This window comes from Aspergillus terreus, genomic scaffold (genome assembly GCF_000149615.1).
Source record: "Aspergillus terreus NIH2624 scaffold_8 genomic scaffold, whole genome shotgun sequence".
Classification (NCBI taxonomy): Eukaryota; Fungi; Ascomycota; class Eurotiomycetes; order Eurotiales; family Aspergillaceae; genus Aspergillus; species Aspergillus terreus.
The window spans coordinates 1,496,823-1,523,532 of NT_165931.1; the positions used below are offsets into that span (position 1 = coordinate 1,496,823).

At 51.4% G+C, this 26,710-nt stretch overlaps 9 protein-coding genes across 9 annotated transcripts; 7 read left to right on the top strand and 2 right to left on the bottom strand.

Annotated features, from left to right (window-relative positions):
- Nucleotides 1–300: 300 nt before the first annotated feature.
- Nucleotides 301–3,056, bottom strand: ATEG_06169 (BRCT domain protein; the record flags this gene model as incomplete). The annotated part of the gene is made up of 6 exons (XM_001215347.1): nt 301–1,361; nt 1,525–1,819; nt 1,869–2,491; nt 2,554–2,830; nt 2,914–2,975; nt 3,035–3,056. 6 exons carry the CDS (start codon nt 3,054–3,056, stop codon nt 301–303), a joined length of 2,340 nt encoding a protein of 779 aa, XP_001215347.1.
- A 544-nt stretch (nt 3,057–3,600) lies between these two features.
- ATEG_06170 (DEAD/DEAH box helicase) lies at nt 3,601–5,824 on the top strand (the record flags this gene model as incomplete). Its single annotated transcript, XM_001215348.1, has 3 exons — nt 3,601–4,467; nt 4,520–4,938; nt 4,984–5,824. The coding sequence occupies 3 exons, from the start codon at nt 3,601–3,603 to the stop codon at nt 5,822–5,824; spliced, it is 2,127 nt and encodes a 708-aa protein (XP_001215348.1).
- Nucleotides 5,825–7,024: 1,200 nt separating this feature from the next.
- On the top strand, nt 7,025–9,180 carry ATEG_06171 (mRNA decapping enhancer EDC3; the record flags this gene model as incomplete). The annotated part of the gene is made up of 3 exons (XM_001215349.1): nt 7,025–7,139; nt 7,213–8,877; nt 8,933–9,180. 3 exons carry the CDS (start codon nt 7,025–7,027, stop codon nt 9,178–9,180), a joined length of 2,028 nt encoding a protein of 675 aa, XP_001215349.1.
- Nucleotides 9,181–9,743: 563 nt separating this feature from the next.
- Nucleotides 9,744–11,740, top strand: ATEG_06172 (PPIL2 family peptidylprolyl isomerase; the record flags this gene model as incomplete). The annotated part of the gene is made up of 3 exons (XM_001215350.1): nt 9,744–9,848; nt 9,990–11,179; nt 11,242–11,740. 3 exons carry the CDS (start codon nt 9,744–9,746, stop codon nt 11,738–11,740), a joined length of 1,794 nt encoding a protein of 597 aa, XP_001215350.1.
- A 1,415-nt stretch (nt 11,741–13,155) lies between these two features.
- Nucleotides 13,156–14,900, top strand: ptcG (type 2C protein phosphatase PTC1; the record flags this gene model as incomplete). Its single annotated transcript, XM_001215351.1, has 2 exons — nt 13,156–14,412; nt 14,472–14,900. 2 exons carry the CDS (start codon nt 13,156–13,158, stop codon nt 14,898–14,900), a joined length of 1,686 nt encoding a protein of 561 aa, XP_001215351.1.
- A 560-nt stretch (nt 14,901–15,460) lies between these two features.
- Nucleotides 15,461–16,562, bottom strand: ATEG_06174 (mitochondrial 54S ribosomal protein mL67; the record flags this gene model as incomplete). Its single annotated transcript, XM_001215352.1, has 2 exons — nt 15,461–16,216; nt 16,287–16,562. 2 exons carry the CDS (start codon nt 16,560–16,562, stop codon nt 15,461–15,463), a joined length of 1,032 nt encoding a protein of 343 aa, XP_001215352.1.
- A 362-nt stretch (nt 16,563–16,924) lies between these two features.
- ATEG_06175 (putative UV radiation resistance protein (UVRAG)) lies at nt 16,925–18,859 on the top strand (the record flags this gene model as incomplete). Its single annotated transcript, XM_001215353.1, has 2 exons — nt 16,925–17,014; nt 17,087–18,859. The coding sequence occupies 2 exons, from the start codon at nt 16,925–16,927 to the stop codon at nt 18,857–18,859; spliced, it is 1,863 nt and encodes a 620-aa protein (XP_001215353.1).
- A 2,818-nt stretch (nt 18,860–21,677) lies between these two features.
- On the top strand, nt 21,678–23,579 carry ATEG_06176 (uncharacterized protein; the record flags this gene model as incomplete). Its single annotated transcript, XM_001215354.1, has 3 exons — nt 21,678–22,875; nt 22,931–23,156; nt 23,213–23,579. 3 exons carry the CDS (start codon nt 21,678–21,680, stop codon nt 23,577–23,579), a joined length of 1,791 nt encoding a protein of 596 aa, XP_001215354.1.
- A 2,225-nt stretch (nt 23,580–25,804) lies between these two features.
- On the top strand, nt 25,805–26,438 carry ATEG_06177 (uncharacterized protein; the record flags this gene model as incomplete). The annotated part of the gene is made up of 2 exons (XM_001215355.1): nt 25,805–25,950; nt 26,036–26,438. The coding sequence occupies 2 exons, from the start codon at nt 25,805–25,807 to the stop codon at nt 26,436–26,438; spliced, it is 549 nt and encodes a 182-aa protein (XP_001215355.1).
- Between the last annotated feature and the right edge of the window lie 272 nt (nt 26,439–26,710).

Genomic DNA, 26,710 nt, shown 5'->3' on the forward strand with positions numbered 1-26,710 from the left:
CTTGGATTTTACAAAGAGATATCTATTATCAGTCATCATTTGTATTAGCGCTCTGAAAAGCTTTATATATCCTGAGTGTTACTTGAGACTACCGAAAACAAGACTGTTTACGCTTCACGTCGTCTCCTGAATAGAAGAGTAGTACTTGGGGCATATTGTTGCTTTATCAGCATCACGTAGATTCTTGTATCTGCCCCCTTGACGCCGGCAATGGCCAAAGAAAAGTGAAGTACGACGCCGCCATGCTATATAAAACTCCTCAAGGACACCAAAAAGACCATGCACTCCGTACTTCAGATATCAAAAGTCATTATTTAAATCATTCGCGGCCTTATGTGCGTTCCTTGTTCTTCGTCCCGAGCCCCATCCGGGATTCTCGAGCTCTCTCACCTGTCCCATAACCAGCGTCGCATCCGCAGTTGGTTTCTTCTCAACGAGCTTGCCGGCATGATGGAGGAATTTCTCCCTCATCGCGACGGCATCTGGATCCTCATAGTTCAGTTGCGTCATGGGAGGAGACTGGGTCTCATCCTCCTCGACTGGACGGTCTCCTGGGGCAAATTCGAATCTTCCGCTGTTGACAAAAGACGCAATCCCGTCCGTATTGACGCTATCGATGGCGCTGCCGCATCCGTCGTCATTGAGGGTATCGATGGAGCTAGCGCGGGAGATGCCCTTTTGCTCGGCTGTGCGGAGAGAGGGCGCTCGCCCGAGCAGCGGCTTTCTTCGTCTTAGGCGATTGGATTCGCCTGTTTCTGACGTTGAGCGCGAGCTCGCTGCCTGCGCCTGCTTCAGGAACCCACTGATCGTGAGGTCAATGGACTGGGCAGCGGAGTTGGTGGATTCATCTGAAATGCGGCGCTTTGCAGGCGACAGATGTGAATTTGTGGGGTTTCGTTCCTTTGTTGGGGATTGGGGATTTGAGGGCGGCTGGTTTGGAGCCTTCTGTGTGGTAACGGGCCTTTCCTTTCGCGGGGGAGTGTCGAGTGCTGTGGTCTTGTGGTTGTCAGGCGAGGAGCTTCTGTTCGTTCCATTCGCGGTGACATTCGGCGAAGTATGCCTGCTTTGTGCACTCTTGGAGTGATTGCTGCCATTGGTCTGTGATTGTGGCTTCTGCTGATCTGGGCGAGGGCCAGCTCGCATTTCTAGATCCTTGCTGCCTTGAGAGGGCGGTTTGCGAATAGCATACGGCTCCAATGCTTGCTTTTGCTGTCTCCGAATGGAGTCCCATAGCCAATCTGCAGAAACGGCGGGCACGCCCCATTCTTGCGTATGTCGGAGCTTTTCGTTGTTCACTGGCCCTGCGTTGTTGCAGACCAAGATCGACGCACTCGGGGTCAAGTATTCGTTATACGAAGCACCTGCGTCGTCAGTATAAGCTGGAACAGAAGTCGAGATTTGGCTCATAGCTCACCGATCAAGTTGACCAGTTTGGATAGATGTAACAGGTCGATGCGGGAGAACCCAGTCGAGCATACTTTCATCCCCGAGAACCCTACAATGCTCAGCAACGACTCCACATACCAGGAACGCAGGACTCACCCTTGATAGGAAAGCTGGGGACCGGAGTGTTTGCCACATGAGTTTCTGGCGGTACTAATGTTTTTGCATCCAGGCATCGTTCCAGCCACATATCGGTCACTATCTCGCATTCGAATGCCAAGTCATCGGTAGAGGGTATCTGATTGCGAGGCATCTTGTACGGGACAATAGTGTAGAGACCATGTCCTCGCTTAGGAATATCAGGTCTGGAGAATTCATTCAGGGTGCCCACTATCTTGGCCCCGTTGAATGATAAATGGTGGCGGAGTACATTTGTCTTGCAGAATTTAGCCTCGCGCACTTCAAGAAACATAGAAAGGACATACCTGCTTGGAGGAAAATCCATGGATATAGAAATAAGTCTCTCTGAGAAACCCGTCACTCGAATTCAATGTCGGCTCCGCACTTTGTGGACGGGATGCTTGGGGCTCCAGAAAGGTACTCTCACTGGCAAATGACTTGACTTCCTGTATTATGGATGCATTTCTCCGAAGAGGTTGGCTATCGCTTCTCGGCTGACTGCCGGTGGATCGCCTAAAGTCCGGGTTGTCAAAACCACCACCCACGATATCTCCCCAGATTCCTTCGTTCTGATCGCCCAGCTTAGCGCTTGCAATTCGGCGCAGTTTGCGTGGACGTGGGTTCGAGGAGCTTGCATTTTCTACAGGCTTCTCTTTTACTGGAGGCAATGACCGGTTCCATGCTCCAACTCCCTGTTGGTCTTCTGGCAAATGAAGATCGTACAGCGTCTCCTCGAGAGTCATGCCTCTTTCTAGGCTGTCGGTGAACCATTTCATGGTAACAATCTTGATATTCCATTGCGTCGCAAACTTGTATTTCTGGCCTTCGGGGCTGCGCGCTATCAGATGCGTGACACTCTTCGTTAGGTCCTTTCTGAACTCGGCTCCATTGGCGGTGGCCGTGTTTTGGATGTAGTTCCGGAAAGCCACTGTGGTCCGGAAAGTAAGCTCCAATTGCCTCCCAACCAAGCAATCCATCTCCAGCACTTACTGTCCTCGAAGCCAGTTATACATATCGACAAACCGGCGAATGTTGGGAGTCGGTGTAGCTCCTCCAGGGCACGAATGTCCGTATCGTCGCCTTGCATCCATGACTGGCGCACAGCCTCGATCCACTCCGGTTTGAGAACAACAACATCTGATCTTTCTCGCGCAACGAACTTATACTTTGGAGTATTTGTCTCGCCGACGATCAAGTGAGTAACATCGGACGTAAGGTCGAACTTGTGGGTTGCGCCCATCTGACTTGCGATCGTGGCTAGCTCAGTCTAAAAATCACGGAAAGTGTTAGAAATCAAAGAAACGACAGAACACGCGCAAGATCATAGCGAAATGACAGCGTATCGCGTACCCGTTGCTCTGGGAGAATGGAGGTGAAGCAAAGGACCACCCCCGCAAGAGGATGCTCCTTGTCTGGTAGGTTATCAGCATTGGTTAAGTCCCAACAGTGCGGTAATTGAGCGACCACTCACTTGAGACAGCTTTCACTGCCATGCTTCATGTTTGGCAACGCAACAGAACCTCAAGTGCGACTGGTAGTCGAGGGCTTTTGCTTGAAATGGAATCGATGCCGCTTTGCAGCGCGCGTTGCTTATCAGGTCGTCACGTGCGATAAGCGGCGCGTGTCTTTCCAGGAACGCGACAATAATCCGTGCGCGCCAAAAGTTCCCACTCCCATTCAATCCAATGATTCTATACTCATTCCTCGATGCCAAAGGACATTGGTCTCCTGCGCATTACACGCTGAATCATCCTAGCCGATTGCTGGCTTTTTATGTATGCCAGGAAAACCACCACCACACTGGTCTGCTATCGCATACGAACCTCACATGCTTCCCCTGTGATATCGCAATCCGCCCTCGGATACTCGACTTCGCGGGAAGCAACGAAACGGGCCGCAGCTATGTTTAAAAAGGCTGTAAAGGACCATTCAGCTGCGTCTTCGCATCCCCTACAGTCGACACTCTCGCGCAACAATGGCGTGGCTCAAGCGAGACCGCCTCCCCCGCAATCAATAGGAGTCAAACGGAAGATCGAAATGACGAATGCCGGAGGGTCTGCTCTAGGCTCTCTGCACAGTGCCGTTTATTTTGACGAAAATGATTTCGACGATGATGACGACCTGGATTTCGAAGCTCCGGACCCAATTATTCCCCCACCGACAATCGTGAGACCAGCTTCTCAAGAGAAGCCCTCGACCGACTACCCCAAGCTAGACCGAACACCAGAGCCCTCAAGCGTCACCCAGTCGCCGCGAGAGCCCGCGGTCCGAACGAACACGCCGTCGGACGTGAAGTACCCGGAGTTGCCTCCCGTTTCAGAGGAGAATGTTGCGCCATCCAGTAGCATACAGTACCCCTGGTCTTCTTCGCCCCCCTCCCATTTTCAAAAACCTGGCAACGCTCGAACCCTGCCATGGCTCAAGAACGAAGAACCTGCACAGCCGCCGTCTCCAGTCGAGGAGTACAACTGGAAAATCAAACCGAAGGATCCTCATCTCTCCAAGCAGAACGCATTGTGGAATAATTCCGAGAGCATGATAAAGGAAGAACAAAAGAAACAGAGGAAAATGCGACAGCAGCTCAAAAAGAACCAAAAAACTGCTTCTCATCCAGCACGTCCAAAAATCGCATCCTTGTTTCTTAGTGATGAACAGCGACATGTCCTAGATGCAGTTGTCCAGCATGGAAAGAGCATTTTCTTCACCGGTTCTGCTGGAACGGGTAAATCCGTGCTTATGAGAGAGATCATCAAGAAATTGCGAGACAAATACCGAAAGGAGCCCGACAGGGTAGCCGTGACCGCTTCCACGGGCCTCGCTGCGTGTAACATCGGAGGTGTCACCCTACACAGCTTCGCTGGTATCGGGTTAGGCAAGGATAAAGTCCCTGAACTCGTCAAAAAGGTAGGGTTGCTCCACTTTACTTAGGAAGAATCATTGTGCTGATCGTTCATAGGTTAAGAGGAACCCCAAAGCCAGGAATCGTTGGTTACGCACCAAAGTATTGATCATCGATGAGGTATCTATGGTTGATGGTGACCTTTTCGATAAACTGGAAGAAGTGGCCCGTCTGATTCGAAACAATGGGCGTCCTTTTGGAGGCATCCAGCTGGTGGTCACAGGCGATTTCTTTCAACTGCCCCCGGTGCCGGAGGGGGGCAGTCGAGAAGCCAAATTTGCGTTTGCGGCTGCTACTTGGAATACATCTATCCACCACACCATCCTCTTGACGAATGTTTTCCGACAGGCAGATCCTGAATTTGCGGGCATGCTTAACGAAATGAGGCTTGGGAAGCTCAGTCAGCGTACCATTGACGTGTTCAAGCAATTGTCTCGACCGTTGAACTTCCACGACTCTCTTGAAGCCACAGAATTGTAAGGAGACCAACAACATGCGACGACTGTACTAACTTCCAGCAGGTTTCCAACTCGCAATGAAGTCGAGCATGCAAATGGTGCACGGATGCAAAGACTCTCTGGTGAACTGATGACCTTCAATGCTGTGGATTCTGGCACTATCCAGGACGAGAAATTCCGTGAAAAACTATTGTCCAACTGCATGGCTCCTCAGGTCATTCAGCTCAAGAAAGGCGCACAGGTCATGCTCATTAAAAACATGGAAGATACGCTTGTCAATGGGTCCATCGGAAGAGTGGTTGCTTTCATGGATGAGACGACTTTTGAAGTCTACAGGGAACATGAGAACGATTTCTCCAGCAGTGGCGATTTCAACGATTTTGATGAGGATAGTGCGGTGCGAGCACGCAAAAAGCTCAAGTCCGCTATTAACAAAGATGGTGGAGTCGTCGCGAGCAGAAAATGGCCCTTGGTATGTTTCGTACAGCCCGACGGGTCCGAGAGACACCTGCTTTGCCAGCCTGAGACGTGGAAAATCGAGTTGCCGAACGGCGAAGTGCAGGCTCAGCGTCAACAGATACCACTGATTCTTGCCTGGGCCTTGTCGATCCATAAAGCTCAGGGTCAAACCCTGCAGCGGGTGAAAGTTGATCTCGGACGGGTCTTCGAAAAGGGACAAGCCTATGTCGCTTTGAGTCGTGCAACCTCGAAAGATGGCCTTCAAGTCACCCGATTTGATCCTCGTAAGGTCATGGTACATCCTAAGGTTACGGAGTTCTACTCCAACCTGGTCAGCATTACAGAGGTTGTCAAGCCCAAAGGCTCCAATACTTCTAGGCGAACCCGGCAAGAGGATTTCCCGGACGACTTCGAAGAAGACTATGAAGAGCTTATGGCTGCATAACAAACAAATGATTATTCATAATGTTCACACCCATGACGTGATGCATTCATACTTTGAATCGCCGTGTATCTATGTTGTCAGCTGATACTGTCATTGCTTGCACATATACATATCTGTGCTGGGTCAGATTGACTCTGTCTATATTATACGAAGGGTGCCAAAGAGCCGGTCGAAGGCCGCATGCGCAAAAGATCATATGGCATGATACTTTTTTATATTAGCCATCACTCAATGGCAAGGGCTATGTCCTGAGAACGTCCGAATGAAAAGACTCTTACTTGATGGTAGTCATATGTTTAAATGTGCCCCGCACTCTGAGGCATGTGCTTCTTGGACTGTCGCTTATTACAACTTGGCCATGGCCTCTGTTCGATCGATCACTCGTTTCATTGTTGGGTCTCGGTCCTCTGGAGCTGGCCAGAAGAAACGTCGGTCCCGGATGATACCTACTGCAGTACCATTGACGCTGTCATCGTCCAGGATGCTTTCCACTGCCTCCACTGACCCTTTCCAGAGATATGAACTCATGCCATCCGACTTCGTCCCATTCCTCCGATTTGAGCAACCCTGTGCCTACTGAAGCGGGACATATGCAGGTCACACGAATGCCATCTTAAGGGTAGCCTTGGCTAAAGAATGTGTCAAGCCAAAGCAGCCATGTTTCGCCGATACGTACATTGGCAAATAAGCTATTGGGTAGACCCCGCTGCAAGAGGATGTAATGATGATCTTGCCTCGTGGTGTTTATTTCTCCACACGAGATGCAGGGCCAGATAGCAAGAGTCAACGACAGACTCCATCTTCAGTTGCTGCGTTTCTCAATGGTCTCTCAACGGGGAGCTTCAATGAGATTCAAGGATTGTCTAATATTCCAATACTCTGGACAAATATCTATACCTATGCTAGTACCTAGTAGTACACGTACTTGACCAGTAAACTAGTTCATTCGATCCGAATATATTTAGATTAGAAACAGTACTTTGTAGAAAAAAGAGAGAGAGAGAAAAAAGCCCCGCCGGTTATCGATAAGATGCACGTGACTGTTCGGGGAGCTCGAAATGGAAGTGGACAATTCGGCTTTGCGACACTTGTACGAGTCTGCTCGGTCCTTTTTCCCCTGTTACCCTCGTGGTCTTCTCGTCCTCTTACCCTCCTGTTCAGATGCTCTCCTAGCTATCGACGACTGAGTGATTGCCCATCATGGCGTCTGAATTCATAGGGTATAATGTTCTCGTGACCCTTCGGGCGCCGCCTGATGCGACCATCCAAGGAGAGGTTGCCAACGTCATCGGTCAGCGCTTGATGCTGCGAAACGGTGAGTCCAGCTGCATAACGATAGAGCGCCGTCCAGTTGTTCCGGTCGCATCTTGCTAACATCTCATGTCCAGTGACTCTGTCGTGGAGCCACCAGCAATTACCCACCTATTCCGTCGACGCCCCTGATATCGCGGACTTGTCTCTAGGTCCTTCTGCACACCAAGTGCCTCAACACCGTGATGTGGTACAGGCAGTCCCTCCTGCTCCACAACCGCAGACCTTCCAAGATCCCGCCATCCTCAGCTTCTCGAAGCCTCCACAGCAGGTCACTCAACCAGCGGAGTATCAGCGGTCTGACGGATATGTCCCACGACAAGCGCCATTAACCGAATCATTCAGCAAACTGGAGCTGAGCGGGGATAACCATATCGGATCTTCAGGTATACCTCAGGAAAAGGAAGCTCCTGAGGCTGTAACTGTGCCCACAGAAAGCTTCGTGCCGGGACAGGCTGCCCAACCTGCAAAGCATGGCCGTCGAGTTGCTCAGAAGAATGAGAATTCGGCACCCCTAAACAAGCATGATGGAGCTACCAATACAAACCCCAAGACTCGAGGTTGGCGCCAGACTGCGTTTGTAGAGCCATCCTTCCCGCAACCCAAATCGAACAAAGACAAGGACGCAGGCCTCAATGGGCGACGTCGGAAGAAGAAGACCCGAGGCAATTATTCCGAGGACCCTAATGGGTGGGCGACAGAAGATGCCACAGACATCCAGGAGATGGGTGATTTCGACTTCCAGAGTAATCTCTCGAAATTTGACAAGAGGCGGGTTTTCGAAGAGATCCGCAATGACGACACTACAGCTGACGAAGCTCGTCTGGTCAGCTTCAACCGGAGAGTCCCTAAGCCTGGAACTAATGGCGGAAAGAACCTACACTGGTCAGAGAATGTTCTTGACAGCCCGGAGAGTGAAGACGCTCTATCGGAACAAGAGCCCAGTGATGCGAAAATGAGCGGCTCCAACTATTCTGGGCGCGAACTATCAAGGGGATCAGCACGAAGCCAAACTGCGCGAAAAGGAAGCGCCATCCTCGGGCAACCATTAGTCTTGCCCCAGGTCAATTCCATTGGACGCAGCCAGTTAAGCACCTCGCGGACTACAAGCCCTCGGCCGAGTAAGAATTCGGTGACGGCGTCACCCATTACCGGACCTGGTGTTCCTGGGGCTTCACTGCGCCTCACCACCACCAATAGGAGCTGTCCGACCGTGAGCCCATTGCAGACCCTCGAAGTCGAGCAGATTGCAGTTGCGGAGCTTGGTTTGACCGAGGACATGATCACGGAGAACGCTGGAAGAGGCATTGCCGAAGCCGCAGTTGGTCTCTTGTCCAGCGATGCTGCGGCCCCGACAATGTTAGTGCTTACCGGTAACCATCGCACCGGGGCCCGAGCTATTGCTGCAGCCCGACATCTTCGTAACCGAGGTCATCGTGTGACAGTTTGTATGCTGGGCATTGAACATGAGAATGAACTGCTGGAGAACTGCCGCAAGCAGCTGGAGGTGTTCAAGAAGATCGGTGGGCGCGTGCATCGATGGGAGGACCTTGCTGTGCGACTCTCGGCGTCAGACTTCAATCCTGACCTGGTGGTGGATGCACTGTTCGGTATCCATTTGGCTTTCGATGATCTCCGCACCGATGATCAAGCCACAGCTTTCGAGATGATTTCCTGGGCCAACCGAAGCAACCTGGGCGTCCTATCAGTAGATGTTCCTTCCGGTTTGTCTGCTTCCAATGGTAAGAACTGGCTCCTCGTGTTTACATATTTCGTGACTGACTTTCTGTGTTGCAGGTGAGGAAACCATGGTCGATGGTGGTCGACTTTGTGTCGACTCGACCTCAGTAGTATGCCTTGGTGCACCCAAGACTGGGATACTACATGCTTTGCTTGCCCAGGAAGGCCCATCCTGGAAGCTTTCAGTGGCAGATATCGGCATACCTCAAATCGTTTGGCGGAAATACGGCACCCGACGACGACATGGAATTGACTTTGGTAATCGCTGGGTTGTTCCTCTGCGCTACCAGCCGTCATCTGCGTGAGGGCTTACTATATGGATGACGCCTTACGATCAACACTCATCTAATGACTTCTATAAATCATTGACGGCGTTACGGGCTTGGAAAAAGAGGATGCGGGTCGGCCTACTCGGAAAGTGAGATTGTTCCAATAGGACTCTTCGACAATATTGATGTATCATATGTAGTATTAGACGTTCGCACATTAATGTCATGTTGTTATTACTCAAGTCTATTGTTCCGTCTAGTTGTTTTTTGAGTTTTCTTTAATTCAACTGGTGTCGACTTAATGCAACCCGGTCTGATATATATCTAGGTATATTGTGCACATAGTTTCTGTTTCGCTCTAACGATCATTGCTAAAGAGACCATAAGCTTAACCGACGATGACGCAGCACATATTAAGGTATATTCTCGTATCCTTAGGATAACTTGAGTATTCGAGGATCGACCTCATCTATTGATGGATGGATCTTTGTGTCGGGGAGTTGCAACGTAAATCCATGACAAAACTTACGGAATTTTTACCACCACCCTAACCCAATATAGTTTAGCCAAGTCTGATACGATACGGCAATACATCATTCATGTCCAGGGCTTTAAAAGTTGCGACCTTTATCGCAAGACCATCATCCACGACTGCAGCATACATCAGCATCGTGATACTCCACCGCCAGGATGGGAAAAGGTTAGTGTGCAAACCGTATATGTCGCTGCCTGAAATCCAAAGCTAATCAAGCGTTCTACCTACAGGAACTGATAAATTATACGTATGAGATCTCGACCTCCATTCAATCGCGTCGGCCCAACCAAGCTGACTCTATTCACCACAGATCACACACTCGGAATGGGCATCGGAAGATGCCTTTTCTGCGAGCGCGGGAGCGGGAGTCGCAAAGGCGCGACGCGGGGGAGACACTGCGGCGTTCAAGCGTCTTCCGTTCAACTTTTGCTCCCTCTCTCTCCAACCGTTTGCGCATCCGGTCTGCACGCCGTCGGGCACGATCTTTGACCTCACAAACATCCTCCCCTGGATCAAGAAGCATGGAACGAACCCAGTAGACGGCAGTCCGCTGAAAAGCTCCGATCTCATCAAGCTGAAAATTGCGAAGAACGAGTCGGGCGAATACGTCGATCCGGTCACATACAAGGTGCTGACGGATAACACCCACATTGTCGCGCTGCGCAACACGGGAAATGTTTTTGCGTGGGACACGGTCGAGCGGTTGAATATCAAGGGCAAATTGTGGCGCGATCTGGTTACGGATGAAGAATTTGGTCGCAAAGATATCATTACATTGCAGGACCCTCAGAATGTCGAGTCGAGAAACTTGAGTTCGTTCAATTATCTCAAGGAGGGAGAAAGTGGAGTTCCGGACGACAAGGCAGAGTCGAGCAACGTCAACGTTAATGCGCTGGGGAGCTCTGCGAAGATCCTCAAAGCTAAAGAAGCTGTTGCAAAGGCACGATCGGAGAGAGCGCAACGGGCCGGCACTGGTGCGGTCGCGAAATCGAAAACCGACGGCGCATCCTTGACGTTATCTCAGAAGACTGGCTCATCGCAGTCAGGGAAACCGATCCCCTACAATGCCGCACGACACACCACCGGATTAGCTGCGGCATCGTTCACTAGCACTGGGATGACACCACATACCTCTGCGGAGCTGGCACTTCTCTCCGATGAAGAGTACATGCTGAAAAGAGGGCGTGTGAAACAAAAAGGCTATGCACGCATCTCGACCACCTCTGGCGACATTAATCTGGAGCTACATACGGAATACGCGCCGAAGGCTGTGTGGAATTTTATCAAACTCGCAAAGAAGGGTTACTACAAGGATGTTACATTCCATCGCAATATTCGCGGGTTTATGATCCAGGGTGGTGATCCGACTGGCACAGGCCGAGGGGGTGAAAGCATCTGGGGCAAGTACTTCAACGATGAATTCGAGGGCCCTCTGAAGCATGACTCCCGTGGAACGCTGAGTATGGCGAACAAAGGGAAAAACACCAACAGCAGCCAATTGTGAGCTTCCGCCCCTTGTCAATGGTTTTCCGAACTATTTGTGTACTAACTACTTTCATCAGCTTTATTGCGTATCGCGCGCTACCGCATTTAAACAACAAGCATACGATCTTCGGCCATGTCATTGATGACCCCACGCCATCATCTCCAACATTGAATAAACTGGAAACTCACCCTGTGAACTCATCGACGAATCGTCCTACACCAGATATCCGTATCCTCGACGTGACGGTCTTTGTCGACCCGTTTGAGGAGTTCCTGAAGCAGAAGCAGGCGGAAGAGACGCGTGGGAAGGCACCCGATCCCGGGGAGGAAGAGACGAATGCCCGACGAGCTGAAGACGACCAGGTGACTTGGACAGGCAAACGAGTTCGTGGCTCAACTGATGCGGACGACAGTTCCGGTGGAGGCGTTGGCAAGTATCTGAAGGCCGCGCTAGCAGATCGTGCAGGCCAAGAGGAAGACGAGATTGTTGAGTTTGTGGATGAACCGGAGCCGGAACCTGCGCGCAAGAAAGTCAAGGGCCGGGGAGGGTTTGGCGACTTCAGTTCTTGGGATTGAGCCTGGGGACTGGGGATGGGTTGCAGGCTTTGGATACGAAACCTCGTGTGGGGGTCATTGAAGCGGTTTGTATATTACGCTATCCTTCAGCAATTATTGGATGGGATACGCTATTGGTGACTATCTACATCAGCATCGCCTTGGGCACACTTGCTCTACCGGATGTGAAGCCATAAATGATACGTCATCTGGGGACAGTAGAGCACACCTACGGAGTACATAGGTAGAAAGAGATCCCACCCCCATCACGACCTCTGCATCTGCAGAAAAAGGAAGTCCAGCGGGGACCAAAAAGCAAAAACTGGATTGATGTGAAAGATGGATGTGGTCATGAAGGAACTCCCTAGACTATGCATGACTTCTCCTTTATACAGTCAAGTCCTAATCGAGACCACCTCCTGGCCTCACTAGTTCTTTGAGGCGGATCCACCAGTCTTCCTCCCAGGAAACAAGGGGAGCATTCGGAAAAAATCACGGTCCTGGGGATGCTGGGCAAGAGAAAACTCTTTCCGGGTTTAATGACCCCTTTGACTGGGCATTCTCGGCATTTGGACTGCTGGTTGTTGAGGGGGTTTAGTTCGAGAGGGTCCCAGTCTAGTGGGGGCAGTCTTATGTCAGGACACCCTCTTAGTCACCCGCCTAGCTTAAGTTAGTACTAGTAGGTTCAACAATACATGCTCCCCCATCGAACTGGACTGGACCTACTTCGTTTATCTATTCTACATCTTCTGCGATCCGATCGCCGATATTCCACCAGCCTTGCCCTCCGCTACAATCCTTCTTGATTCAGGTGTGACCTTTCTCAGGTCGAGCCTCTCCGTGAGTCCTTCTTCTCGTGCTTCCTCTCCCCAGTTTACGCACTCTGGTCCATCTCATCTGCGCGCTGTGGGGTTGGTTGGTTGTTCGATCACGACAGCAAGGCCAGGCCACACGCTGCCTGATTCACGGGAGGAAATCAGCCTGACGCTCATGCGGTCATTCGTATTTAAACCCTGAATCTGGCCAAGGCGATCGTCATTTCCCCTCTGATCTAAATCGACAAGTTGATCTTCTTGTCGACCGGTTTCATCATCACCTCACCCACCCCCAACCTGCACTTTCGTCATCCGACCATTGCTTGGATGGGAATCATCTGAATAGTCACTACTGCGCTCTCTTCACCTAGTCCATTGTTGGATGTGTCCTTCTCTTCTAGCGGACTGACATTTCCCTTTCATTCAGCTCCATCCCCTCGCTTCCGCCGCAATTCCTACCTACGTCAGTCCCCCGGTCCCGTCCGCTCTCCGCCGCCGCCGCCCTCGTCCTCCACCCTCTCTCCACGTTACTGGTTTTTTCCTGCCGACGTCGCGTCCACAATCAAGCTGGCAGGGAATAAGCGGAGAAGTTTTTCGAGCCAGGGTGGGTTGCTGAGCAGAATGTTCAGTGGCTCCTCGAGCCCACCCAAAGACAAACTAGATCCAATCCCCCAATCCAGTGCGGCGGCTGCCACGCCTTCCTTGAGCATACACACTGAAGAAAGTACGGTGCACCACAGCAAGTCTTTCCCGGGTGGCGGCTTCTTCAACCGTCGGACGAGCGAAGATCAAAGTCCCAACAGCGAGAAAAAACGTCGGAGTAGCACAGTGACCAAGGCGGCTACCTTCTTCACCAACGCCAAGAATTCGTTCAGCTTGAGCAGCAGTCCTCGCGAATCGTCCTCTGTCAACTTTGCCGCTCGACCATCGCCTACGCTACAATCGCTTGGGAGTATGGACCCGGCCTTGACTGTCCCACAAGGGTCGTTCAACAATTCCGCTGGTGAATCGTTACCCACGCCTCGTTCTTCCTTCAAAGTGGGTGTCACAGAAGACCGGAATCGAAAATGCCGTCGGACAATGGAAGATACCCATGCCTATCTGTACAATTTCCTAGGCACTCCTGCACCGGTCGCCCCCCTTGACGGCGGTAATCACGATGCCGCTCATTCTCCCCCCTCACCCACCTCGAGCAAAGTGGTGGAAACAGATAATGGTTACTTTGCCATATTTGATGGACACGCTGGCACCTTCGCCGCAGAATGGTGCGGAAAGAAGCTACACTTGATTCTGGAGGAAGTGATGCGAAAGAACCCTAATACCCCGGTTCCGGAACTTCTCGACCAGACGTTTACCAGCGTGGACCAGCAGCTGGAGAAGCTACCCGTGAAGAACAGTGGATGCACGGCTGTCATTGCTCTCCTGAGATGGGAAGACCGCATTCCAAGCTCAAGTTCGGCGACCGGTTCTGCCGCGCTTGCCCCCGCTGCGGCGGCCGCCGCAAAGGGTGACGCCAATTCGGATGCTGGGGATACCCCAACCCAAGCTACAGGTTCTTTACTCCCAAAGCTCCAGGAAAAGGCTGTCCGTCAACGTGTTCTGTACACCGCCAATGTCGGCGATGCCCGAATTATTCTATGTCGCAACGGCAAGGCTCTTCGTTTGTCTTACGACCATAAAGGCAGCGACGAAAACGAGGGCAAGCGGATAGCCAATGCGGGTGGGTTGATCCTCAACAACCGGGTCAACGGAGTCCTCGCCGTCACCCGTGCTCTAGGTGATGCGTACCTTAAGGATCTTGTAACAGGACACCCTTACACTACCGAAACGGTGATTCAGCCGGATTCGGACGAATTCATAATATTGGCCTGCGACGGAGTAAGTCTGATGAACGACCCAATAATGAGTGTCGCGCTCGATGCTAACAAAATCGACAGCTATGGGATGTTTGTAGCGACCAGGAAGCCGTGGATCTGGTTCGCAATGTTGCCGACGCTCAGGAAGCATCCAAGATTTTGGTCGACCACGCCCTTGCTCGGTTTAGTACCGATAATCTCTCCTGCATGGTCATCCGATTCGACTCGGAGCGGGTCAAAGGCGTGGTCAATCGAACCGCTGAGCCCATCGGCGTCGATGGTGACATGGACATTGAGCACGGTGTCAGCGAGGCGGACAAGATCGTCGAAGGAGCTCGAAAGAGCATGGCCAATGCCGGCATCACAGATGAGTCGGAAGCCGAGAAGGTGAAGGACGAAATCTTGCACAAAATGGCGAACGATGAGCCCGGGCCGGAACTCGCAGTCAACGAGCTAGGTGATGCGCCAGTCGAGTCACCGTTGAGTGGCAAGAATGATCAAAAGAATTGACCTTCACGGACGAGTCGTCTTCGTCTCTAAATCTTCGGAAGAAATATAGAAAGCTACACCCCCATCTGGATTCAGACCAATGCAGTTGTTTGATTTCCGCATCTTTCGTTTCTTGTCTTGTATCTTCGCAAATTACAGGCGTTGATCGCGAATGGCAAAGTCCATCTTTCATTTTAAGGGATTGGAGCCCTGGTGGTGTCTGGCATCGGTCTGCACCAGCATACTGAGGTGCACTCTTCTTTTCCTTGTTACACCTTTTCAACCCGGGGCATGTGGGCTTCCCTCTGTTTTCGTTTCTACATTTCTTTCATCTATCGTGGCAATAGCCGGTACTCTTGTATTGCTACACAACCTACTTCGAATGTAAATTTCTGGGCCTGTCGGATCTTCCTCGAAGCTGATCTTCAGAACTTATATGTTATCTAAACGCCTTGAATCATGTCCAGCGCACAAATACCGGAGGTAGTATCTAAAAATACAAAGTTGTATAACACAGAAGCTGGAGGGAAAACATATGCACACAGGGTTGCGTCCTAAGTTCAAACAGGTGTGGTGTTGGTTTAGGCCTGCTTCTCCTTGAAGGGCTCATCGGCCAGCACCTCCACACCATAGATCGGCTTCTGGCCGGGCATGACATGGTCCCGAGAAAGCTCGAGCTCGCCATGGCGGACACGCTCAGGCCAAGATTCGGCGAAACGAGCGTCCTGAATATCAGTCCAAAGGACCTTGACGCCATTTTCCTTCAAGATGGCATCCGTGGGATCCTCAATTTCCTGGACCTTGTATTCGACCTGGGGGTTGCTCAGCGTCTCCTCAAAGTTGGCGACCCGCTCGGCTTGCTCAGCGGCCTTGGCCGCCTCCTTGAGGCGAGCCTCCCGCCGACGCCGTCTGGCAGTGCGGGTCAAGTAACCCCGTTTGCCGTCGGCAAAGCCGTTCTTCAGCTCCTCCTCCTGGATGGCCAGCACCGCCGAGACATCCGCCACGCTGGTGGCCTTCTGGTCCATCAGGGCGCGGGCACGGTCCTTCTTCTCCATCAGCCAGCCAACCTTGTCGCCGTACTTCTCGTCGAACTTTTCGGCTTCTTGCGGATCCTTCGGGCGCTTCTGAGCGAGAAAGCGTTCGCTGATGGTGATCATCTCCCGAGGGGGGGAGAGCTGGCGTTGCATGGCGAACTCGCGGAGCAGGTGGTACGCGCGCAGACCGATTTTGGAATCGTTGAAGTGCACGGAGAAGTAGGGAACCCACATATCTTTGCGGAGGGTGGCCGGGACGGTCTTTTTGCCGTGGTAGACTAGCTGGCGGAGGACATTGTTTTTCTATCACGGGGACAGTTAGTGGCTGGACATATCGAGGAATCGGAATCGATGGAAAATCAAGACCACGCACCTCCAGATACCGCGTCAGAGAATAAACCACCTGGTTGGTACGGATGTTGTGATAGGCAAAGATGTTCTTGCCATGGGTCAGGGCGTTGATGGCCTTCCGTAACCGGACTCCTTCCTTGAACTGATGTGTTTTGAAAGCATTTGAATTCTGTTCTCGCGGCTTATCCTGGATCACGGTGTGGTTCTCGACAGGCGGACGACGGACGATGTTCCAGGTCCCGATCTTGGTCGGGTCCAGGATCTTCTGGAAGCGCTTGGACACCGATTGGGAGGCCATTGCGGCCGGAAATGCAGGGCGACGCCGCTTCTATGGGTGAATGGGAGTCGATTGGAGTCGGAATAGAGCGCGGGGGGACACTCTATTGCATCGCGATGGACGGAGGTGCTGGTGGTGGTGATAGTTGATGGGATGGTGAAGGTTGACGGAGCGAGCGCGGATCAATTTTTCGACCGCCGACCCAAAACGGGAGAGGCCGCCCGCACTTCCGCAGTCCAACCTTATCCACCTTGCTCTCTCTCCTTAATTCCCTCCCATCCTCGCCCCGTTCTGTCTCTCTCCCCGTCTTCTACAAGGAATTCTTCGTCCCAGGGATCCATCAGTAATGACTCGATAAAGTACCGTCCTTCCCGACTGCCGCAATGTCGCTGACGGTCAATGCCGCGGACGGCGTGGACAACAATGACGATGATGCGGGCCGTCGTCGCGAAAGACCCTGGCTTCTCCCATCGGTAATGCATCTCAACCAGCGGGATTATATGTGGCTACTCTGTAGAATTGGCTCTAATCCTTGTCATCATTAGAATCGCAAGCTCCGCCATCTCCAGGGCATCTCCGTCCGTAATCTTGCTGTCACTCCTTTGAGCCGGGCTCGTGGGAAGACCATCGACGATGAGGACATCCCCAACTCATTCCAGTCGCCATCCAAGCTGCTAGCGAATGATGCGAATCGTTCTCTACAACAGTCCAGATCCTTCACCAATCTCAAAGCCCCCGGCGCGGCCGGCGAGAGCCGCACGCGCAATGAACCGCCGCCGCCGCAGAAGACCCGACCACAGACCCGGCGCAACACCTTGCCATGGAGCGATCCCAACCCACTAGCCAGACAGATCAAATTGGAAGACATCTTGAAGGGTCGCATGGCCGATACGTGGTTTTCGTTACATTGCGAGGGGATCACGGATCCCGTCTACATTAGCGAAGTGGTGGAGAATGCGACAAATCCCAACTTCAGGTCGTTCGATCTGAACATATGTGGACCTCTCGTGACGCGACTGAACAATTTGACCCTCAAGCTCTGGGCGAAAAGCGTAGCAATGGAGGATTACCTGCTGTTAGTGGAACTGCAGCTGAATCTGCAGTCGCTTCAGTTCCTCGGCAAGTCGCTGGATAGCTTTCACCAACCGCTACCCCCCAATTCCATCCTGTTTCATTTTCCAGATGGTGTGTACACTAATCTGACCGACATCCCGCCGGTTTGGACGCCCCTACCTGCAAAGAGTCCTAAATCCTCTGATGCGCATACTTTGCCCACCTCGTCCTACGATATGTTGATGCGGCTGGCGAATCTGGACGAGTGCATCCAAGATGCACTCACGACGCGGGAAAAGCTTGAAGCTCAAATCAGTTCAGTCTTGGAAAAGAATCAACAAGCCCTCGCGATTATCAGCGACGCGGCGCGGGCTCGCGATAAGCTCGCGCTCACCAATCATGCAGTGGCTTCCGAAAAGAAACAGCTTCGCATGGCCGCGAAACGGAAAGAAGAGCTGCTGGCTAGCATTCGGACGCGGAAGGCTGCAATGGAGCGCGGACGCGAGGCCCAAGACCGGGCCCGCAGTCATCTGCCCGATGCGCAGCAGAACCTCGGCTCCAGCCAAAAGCTGCTGGAGCAGAATACAGAGGAGGCGAAGGGGCAGATCCGGCGCATATCTGAGGACTTGCTCGCAGTATACCCCATTGAGCCGATACCTGACAAGCCACTTGCGTTTACAATTGCCGGTCTGGCTCTCCCCAACTCGAACTTTACCGATATCGACCGGGATGCGGTGGCCGCTGCGCTGGGGTACACGGCCCATCTAGTCTATTTGCTTTCTTTTTACCTGTCTGTTGCCATACCATACCCGATCAATCCTCATCTCTCCCACTCAATCATTCAGGACCCGGTGTCTGCCTCACTTCCTCAACGAACTTATCCTCTCTATCCTGTTAATGTCACATACCGGTTCGAGTACGGCGTGTTCCTGCTGAACAAGAATATCGAGTTCTTGCTGAACAAGCAAGGTTTACGCGTGCTGGACATCCGTCACACCCTCCCGAACTTGAAGTATCTCCTGTACGTCCTCACTGCGGGGACATCAGAGGTCCCCGCGCGAAAGGCCGGTGGCATCCGCGGCCTCCTCCCAGGCCGTCTGACACCCAGTCTATCGCGGCGGGGAAGCGCGGACAGCACTGAGTCCTTCTTTTCCCGGAAAGTCCTACACTCGATATCGAAATCCAATGGCGATATCACCCCGGACAAGGGGAAGAAGACTGTCCCTCCTTTTGCCAATGGGTCTCCGTCGTCCCAAGTGGTCTGAATAACATGTATTGTATAATGACACTGCCTACTTGTTTTATGGCCCTTTTTGGCATTGGCTAGCGTTTGATTATACCTCGTCTCGCATGGTGTTCATATGTACCGCTTTGAGAGTTAAAGATGGATATATGTACTTGATTCTCAAGGACGGTAGATGGCCTACTCTCGGGCACACCACGGAAGCTGGAGTACAGTATATATCTCCATGGTCGCCTAACCCTTGCCATTCTTTCTCGCCATTGTGACGGTCATTTACTTCTGCGGCCTCTTCATCCGGCTACACCTATCCCTTCCTGTGCGGCTACGTTCTTCCTTACGCGCCTCGTCACAGATCATAAAGAGCCCTTCCGAAAGCGTCCTGCCGCCTATACCAGAGCTTCTCTGTTCTATCGATAATGCTCCATCTGTACCAGAAACTGTGTGGCGCGAAGGTAGCTGATTTTCTCTGCCCGATAAACATGAGAGAACCTCGCAACCAGTGACTCTGCCGAGTTCCTTGGAGGTCTTTCTTATCTTTAGCTAGGATCCGGTGCCCTGTATGTCTCCGTGCTCTACCGTTGATTCAGAGTATCTCCTTATCGCTTACTGAGTCAGCGTCAGCGTTGCCAGGTCTCCACCACCATCTGCTGCAGCACAGCAGCGTGCTCCAGCACGCTAATTCACCAACGCCATCCAGACTTGGGAAGAGGAATGTACTAGGCAACAGGAAGAAGGGTCCACGTGGACTTAAAGAATACGCGGATCTTGGGAAACTGAGAATGATCGGTATACCTAAGTACAGCAATGACAAGTTGTGAACATACAATGGAGCGGCAGTTATCCACGTCAGCTCGCAACCTATATCGAGATCTCGTCCGATTGAATCTGTCATGACCGTAGTCATCCCTGAGAAGATGGCGGATTGCGCAAGGCGAACGTCACCGTCAGGACAAATAGGCATTCGGTGATGGTACTAGAGAAGCAGTCAGGACGAGGAACATCTGTCTTCTCGATGTTTCGAGCATTTATGCAGCCTTATTGGTCTCCAGTGAAGAGATAACATGTGCCTGTGTTGCCTTGCGGTTGTCCAAGCTCACTGAGAAGGCCCGATCGATAGAGCTACTGGCCACTGTGCCACTGTCATTTATGCCACCGAAGGCTTTACGACTGCCACGTTGATGCGGGGGCTTCTGAACCGTTAGATAAGAAGGTGTCTCACAGCAGGTTGTCTATCGGTCACGCTGCAGATCGTATCCTTCTTCCTTCTATGGGATGTGAACAGCCAGCGTCCACGCATCCTGTGAGCATTCCGGTATTTAGAACCTCCAATCCCCATCATCGATACCCGGAAATACCTCATTTAATTGGAACATTGGAGCTCAGATCGCTTAACTTCGGCTTGGGCGACCCTGGAGCGTTGGGAATCTCCCAGCCTGCCACATGATTGCGCGAGCCTGGATTGCGCAGAACAAATGGTATTCCGCAGGTTATGCGAAGCATAGTAATCACCTTTATGGCACGGGAGCGATTTCTCAGAGGGACATTTTGTTCGCGCCATGTCCTACAGCTGAGCCTAGGGTTAAAGAGGTTCCGACTATGGTATACAATCTGTCCACCCAAGGGACTACTACATGGTGCATGATGGAGATCACACTGTTACCGATAAAACTGGTCCTTATAGCCCTGTCCTGCTGGATGTCGAGATAGGGATCACCGACCTCACCAGCAACTATGGAGTGTTGTCGCTATCCCGGTCACAAACAGCCATTGCTGTCATCGGAGTCTCCGTTCGGTCCCCCAGGTGCGTCCACACAGACCCACCAGGTACTATCCGGCAAGTAACGCATAGCGTTGGTGTAGATATCGCAGCTCAGGATTCCCAACTTTTGCCGCTGGTGCCTGGGTGTTGCAAATCAAGGTTCTCATCTAAAATTGAGGCATAGTCACACACGGCATCCTTGACCTTTACATTTGTCAATGAATCTGGCATCAGAGATTTGATGGGTCTTTCCAGTCAGCAACAAAAGAACCGTTATCGAAAGAGGCTCCCCGGTTCACATAGATCCCTTCTCAGTATTGCTGCACTAATGACACATTGAAATAGATGTGGTAGACACCATTGGGTGTTATGGTCGGGGTGCTCGAGGTCTGGGTACTGGTCGATGTAGGAGTTACTCCAGACCACCGTGTGGCGTCCCAGGCGTCTCGCTGACTAGAAATACTGCTGGAAATGGAGGACTGAACCGAAGTCGGCTCTACCGCCCTTGCAATGTACATGAAACTGTTGGTGAAAGTAGATATGGATTCCGTTGTGCTGATGGTGGCGTTGTTGTTGAGCGGGTGACGGAGCATCCTTCAGTAATGCCACACTCGGTCTAGGGTGACAGTCAGTATGCGTATGCCACATGATAGCTGCGAGATTGCCGACTGACCGTTGGTGTTGTCGAGGAGGAGGCCATCCCCGTGGTCGAAAAGCTCCGTACAAACTCTGTGCAGATACTAGCTGTAACCATTGAGCTGCAGTCATCGGCTGCGTCTTCGGGATGATTCTGATTGAGACCGGTTGCACCAGTTCCCCCGCCACCACCTTCAACGATACACGAGCCTGAACCACGGCAAGCCATCAGCTATCACCGAGGAAAGGAGTTCTAAGACTACCAAGATTATTAGGTCCCCTTTCGGAAACGGAAGGCTTCAGAGAGACCCAGTGGCGGTGGTAGGAGGGTGGACCCCGCTAAACCGACCTCTGTATGCCCACACAACCCTCAAATTCCCATTTTCAAGAGCTCTACCGTCTGGTTTGGACTTCCGCCTCTTCCACACCCGGACGCATCTTCAAAATGTATTCTGATGAAGCGAAAACCAAACCCTGTCTTCGAAACATACCCTTCGACTCAGAGGGAGACGTCAGTCAACTCCCAGAAACCGGTGTCCTTAGCATTCTTCAGTTCACTCTCCATCCTGGTGTCGACCTTCTACAACCATTACAACCAGTATCATCTCTATGGCGCGACTCCTTAGAATTTATCTCTACGATCTCCGGCTTTCAGGGGCTCTACTGGGCGCTAGTGAGCCAAGACACTGTCTATCAACAAATCATCATTATCCTAATCCAATGGGAGAATGGTCTAGCCTGGCGACGATTTCAATGTTCGATAGGGTTTAGCATGTTGCTAGGATATCTAGCGGAATCGTTTAACCGGTGTATAGAACTGTCTCTTCCTACCGGCCTGTCTAGCTCGAAGTCTCTTCTCGAATTAGTCTCTTATCGATACCCACCGCGACTATCCTCTACTGGCCTAAGGTCCTCCGAGGTTGAGGAAGAAAAGCAGAGATTCAAAGAAGTCTGGGGAGTATCAGTCCTTCCTCTTGCAAGTATTACCCCATCCCAGTCTGGGCGTATCTTTGCTTTCGGGGGCTGGCTGCAGCGGGATAGCCCTTTGGAAGACCAGATCTTTATCGGTCTGCTCTTTTGGGGAGACACGCAACCAGGCAGACAGCAAGACCAGACTGCCTTTGATGTTGTCACAAGGCTGAATGAGCTATCAAAGGATGCGACTTCCGTCGTCTCATGTATCACGATGCCACTTTGCTATATACCAACTGGTTATTCTGGGGCAAAGAAACCCACAAAACCTTCTACTGACTCCCCGCCATGGAAGCATCCTCTATTGAAGGTGAACGTCACGCCAATATATGAACCAACCGAATCCACTGGCCCGGGTTACGCAGATCAGGTCCATCTAAAAAGTGTTACAGAAGCGAAAGCGGTTTCTACGACATGCATATCAGCTGGGCCAGCGGGTCGTTGGTATTGCATGGGACTGTTAAGCCAGCATTATATGCCAAAGCGGCCAGAATTTACACCTAAAGCTACTTTGGAGCTAATAACCTTTCGTGTCAGGAGTGGTACCTCCATAGCAGGGGCTTTCAAAGACCTGCGACTTAGGCTGTGGAACTTAGCCCAGGACTCTGAAGTCCGTTGGGGAATTGATCATGAGAATGTTGGATGGTATACCCGATACTCTTTATTGATAAGTAGGGGACTCTTCACGTTAAATGGGGACCGATTACTGATGGTTTTATCATATAGACCCGCGCGGCGTGCAGCTAAACAATGAGATCCAGGCAGAATTCCAAAATCTCATCCATGAATTTGCTCGCCAATGTGGGGATAAAATATTCGACATGTCACAACGGAAGATCCGCGGTCCAAGTGAATTACGTCTTGTAAAGGATCTTGAGATATCGACCTTTTATATCCCAGCAAATGACTATGACATGGTCTCTTTTGAATATGCGTATACACTCTATATCGGGTATAGTCCTCCCATCGAGAGCCAAAAGACATTACCGCTAATATAATATGATTTAGATCATCATTCGCCCAGCTTAGAGATGGAATATCCTTGATCGAAACACCAGCTGCACGACCAACAGCACACGGCTGGGCTATAGAAAACAACCTTCAATCTGACCCTAAAACCGTGCCTTTTACTTCTGTGTTTAGCTGGAAGAGCCAGGCCGCTCGACAGGAGTGGTACGGCGATTATGCAAGACGGGCTCGAGCGGAGTTCAACCGGCTGGGACATATAATAGACTGGTTGCAGACCCTATGCAAGCGCGTTGATATTCAATTCCTACTTCTGGAGGAAGAGGACAGCGAGATCAGCGAGGCGATATTGAAGTCAATGATGCAGAACCTGTCGCAGCCACACAAGCCTGTATTCACACTGTGGTAGCCTGGGTGCCTTCCATGATGGTCTTGGGGTACGGAAATGAAGTAAAAGATATCTTTCATGGTCTCTATGTAGTGGTCATATAGGTCCTTCAGTTCCTCGGCGTAAAGCTCCCTCTCCATTCAAATCAATGTCAATGCCAAGTCTTGTGTGTTTTCGGATCTGCTGTTCATCACTTGAACCCAGACGGCTCTGCATTGTAGAACTGCCTAGCGAGATTCCGGTCCTTTCATTGACCTGCGTGTCATCGCTATCGATATCACTGATGGAATTGTTATCACGAGGAGCAGGCTCAGAGCCAATGTATAAGTGAAATGCGTCTGCCTGCTCATATACATTATTTTATCCAGCATTCATGCACCGGACATGTGGTAATAACTGAAATGTGATGTCGTATAAATGGCTATTTCCGGAATGCACTTACACTGCAGAGCCAGCAACCCCTGCGCCATACTATGAGTCACTGGGTAGCGCATATTTTTTGGAGTGTTTCCGCCATACATCTCAAGGGAATGAAAAATAGGGACATTTTTTCGGAGGAGTAGCACAGTGAGGAGTGGAAGGAGTGAAGAACGGAAAAATTGAGAGAAAATTTTACGGTCAGAGCTCAGGGTCTATATCAGGCCACTCAAAGCACTGCGAGTGGTGCAAGGTCATTATTTTATGGAAGCCAGCCGTCGTGAGAGGTAGCAGCACATCAGGCTCCTATGTCGATTTCTTTAGGAAAGGAACGTATCATTAAGTATTAAGATCCGAATAATAACATCAATAGAACCGAGGGATATTAGTATCTTAGTGCGCCCTAAGTTAGCCGGATTTATAGGGACTAGTCGGACCAATTTCAGCCTACGTATGTCTTGACACATGCGGATACCAGCTAGACGGGTGAAAAGCGCCGAAGAGGGATGTAAGCAAGGACATCCTCCGCCGATATAGGTCTCCTGTTGATGAAAATATTATTTTAGTGAAGAATTATAGCTATAATATTAGTTCTTTAGAGAATAAGAAACAACTATGACGAGAAATTCTATAATCCACATGCAAATAATAATAGTAGTATTCTAGATCCCTTTGTTGCATACTCTAAAGCTTACTTACACCCACCCTACTCTGTGTATATAATATTATTGCCCTCGTCGTAGGGCGTATTTCGATTGCTTGATTCTTGCTTGGAGTGCTGTAGACAGCATTGATTCCACCACGCATCAATAGGGTGTGCAAATGGCAAGTAGGCAAAGTGCGAAGCCAGAGTCTGGTGCCCTAGAGCCGATTAAGCGAATTTTATGGGAGATCACTTTTACAACAAGCAGCAGTAGCATGTTTCTACGCAATCTATTTCTAGGTTAGGTTAGATTTGGGTTGAGTTTCTTGGGTGACCCAGCCAAGTCTAACCTAGCCTAACCTACCTTAATCTCGTTCTGATGCGTAATTCCCTAGCCTGGCCAAGCCATTACAGAAATGGCTGGCTGGATGGCCAAAGACCACGGCAAGGCCGTCGCCCAGCGTTAGGGGGATCCCTGCTCCTTTATCACATGGTGGTGTCTCCGTCGGCCCTGTCTACGCGGTGCGGCACTTCCCTCTTACTACTTACAACGGTATGTGGCTGCGGCTTACGGCGTCCGGCTACTCCAAACGAGACTCATTGGTGCACCGTTGCAGGTCTCTCATCCTGGCGCATCTGGGCCAGTGCACGCGTACTCCATTGGATGGACACGCCTGCGGGGAGTTCGTTGCCTGTCTCCCATGCACAGGGTGTTTGCAACCTAAGGCTGAGACATCGGGCATGCCGAGCGTACTCGGTGGGTTGATTAGAAGCATGGATCTTAATCTTGAACTTTTTTCGACTTGCGTCGCGGATAAGCATGGATCACATGGGTTTTTCCCTCCACAGTGTTTTATTCGAAGTGCTGGTTCACACAGCAGATAAGTTAAAAGACTGACGCTGGCTTGCCTGCTGAGACAGGAACCCCCCGTGTTGGAACCCAAGCACAAAACCAACGACACCTTGCTCTTAAACCAGGTCCCGCGAAAATCCAAGGACCGTCAAAGTCATGACAATCCTCAACAACCGCGCCTACTACCTCGTGAACCACAAATACAGGTCCAAAGTATTCTACTCGATTAACCAGAACACCTTGTTCGGCCTCCACAGGCCCAGCTGGGCTCTGGCCTCAAGCCAGGCCCTGATCGCCTATGTAGCGCCCGTAACCGGGCATCTCACCTTCACCATGGGCGATCGATACCTTACTCTCACGGGCACCGGTGCACCAAGGCTTGTGCTCGCGCCGGATCCGCGCCGGAACGGCGGGCCAGACATCAGTGATGATTACCAGTACTGGAAGCTTGTCTCAATGCATGATGACTCTGGAAAAAGGTTGGAAAATATTTTCTCTCTCTCTCTCTTTCTCTCTCTCTATGTGTGTGTGCGCTCTTTCGTGCGGATATTTTTTTTTACCTAGGCTAATAGTACTTTTTGTGCACTTGCATCAATCCAGCGGCCTGCAAATCCAAAACGTCGAGACGGGGGGTTGGCTAGAGGTCACGAACTCCGGGACACGGGTCCAGTGTGGGATGACGGAAGTCGGTAGCGAGACGATCTGGGATCTTGTCTTGCTTCCTACGCCATCGGCCCTGCTTCAAGGGTTGGCGGGCACAGGGGCGGCTTCTCGTGGTGGCTCTAGCCGCTCGTCGCGCCCTCGCGGGCGACGAGATGACGATGAGGATACGAGGGAAGACTCTGATTCCTCTATATTGGAGTATAGTGATGACTCTTGTGACGATGGGTGGACGATTAGGGCAGACCCCGTTGTGAGGCATCGAGACGGCCTGGCGCATCAGGACATTACCATGCGCAAATGCTGATACCCGAGTAAGCTGGTCGCGGTGAATAAGTCCAACGTGGTGGAGCGCAGCCCGGTAGCCATTTTGACTCGCGCGGCTGCAGAGCCACATAGTGACATGCAGTGCCTTGGAGGTGACCCTTTAGAAATCCGACAAAGCCTCCGTCCTGGAAACTTTTACCGACAGGATTAATACATGGTGCCGTTAGTAGGGTTAATGAACAGACAGACAAACTAACGCAAATTGGCGACAGGCTATCTTTTGAACTACTGGTTGTGCTGATGGAGAGTGGC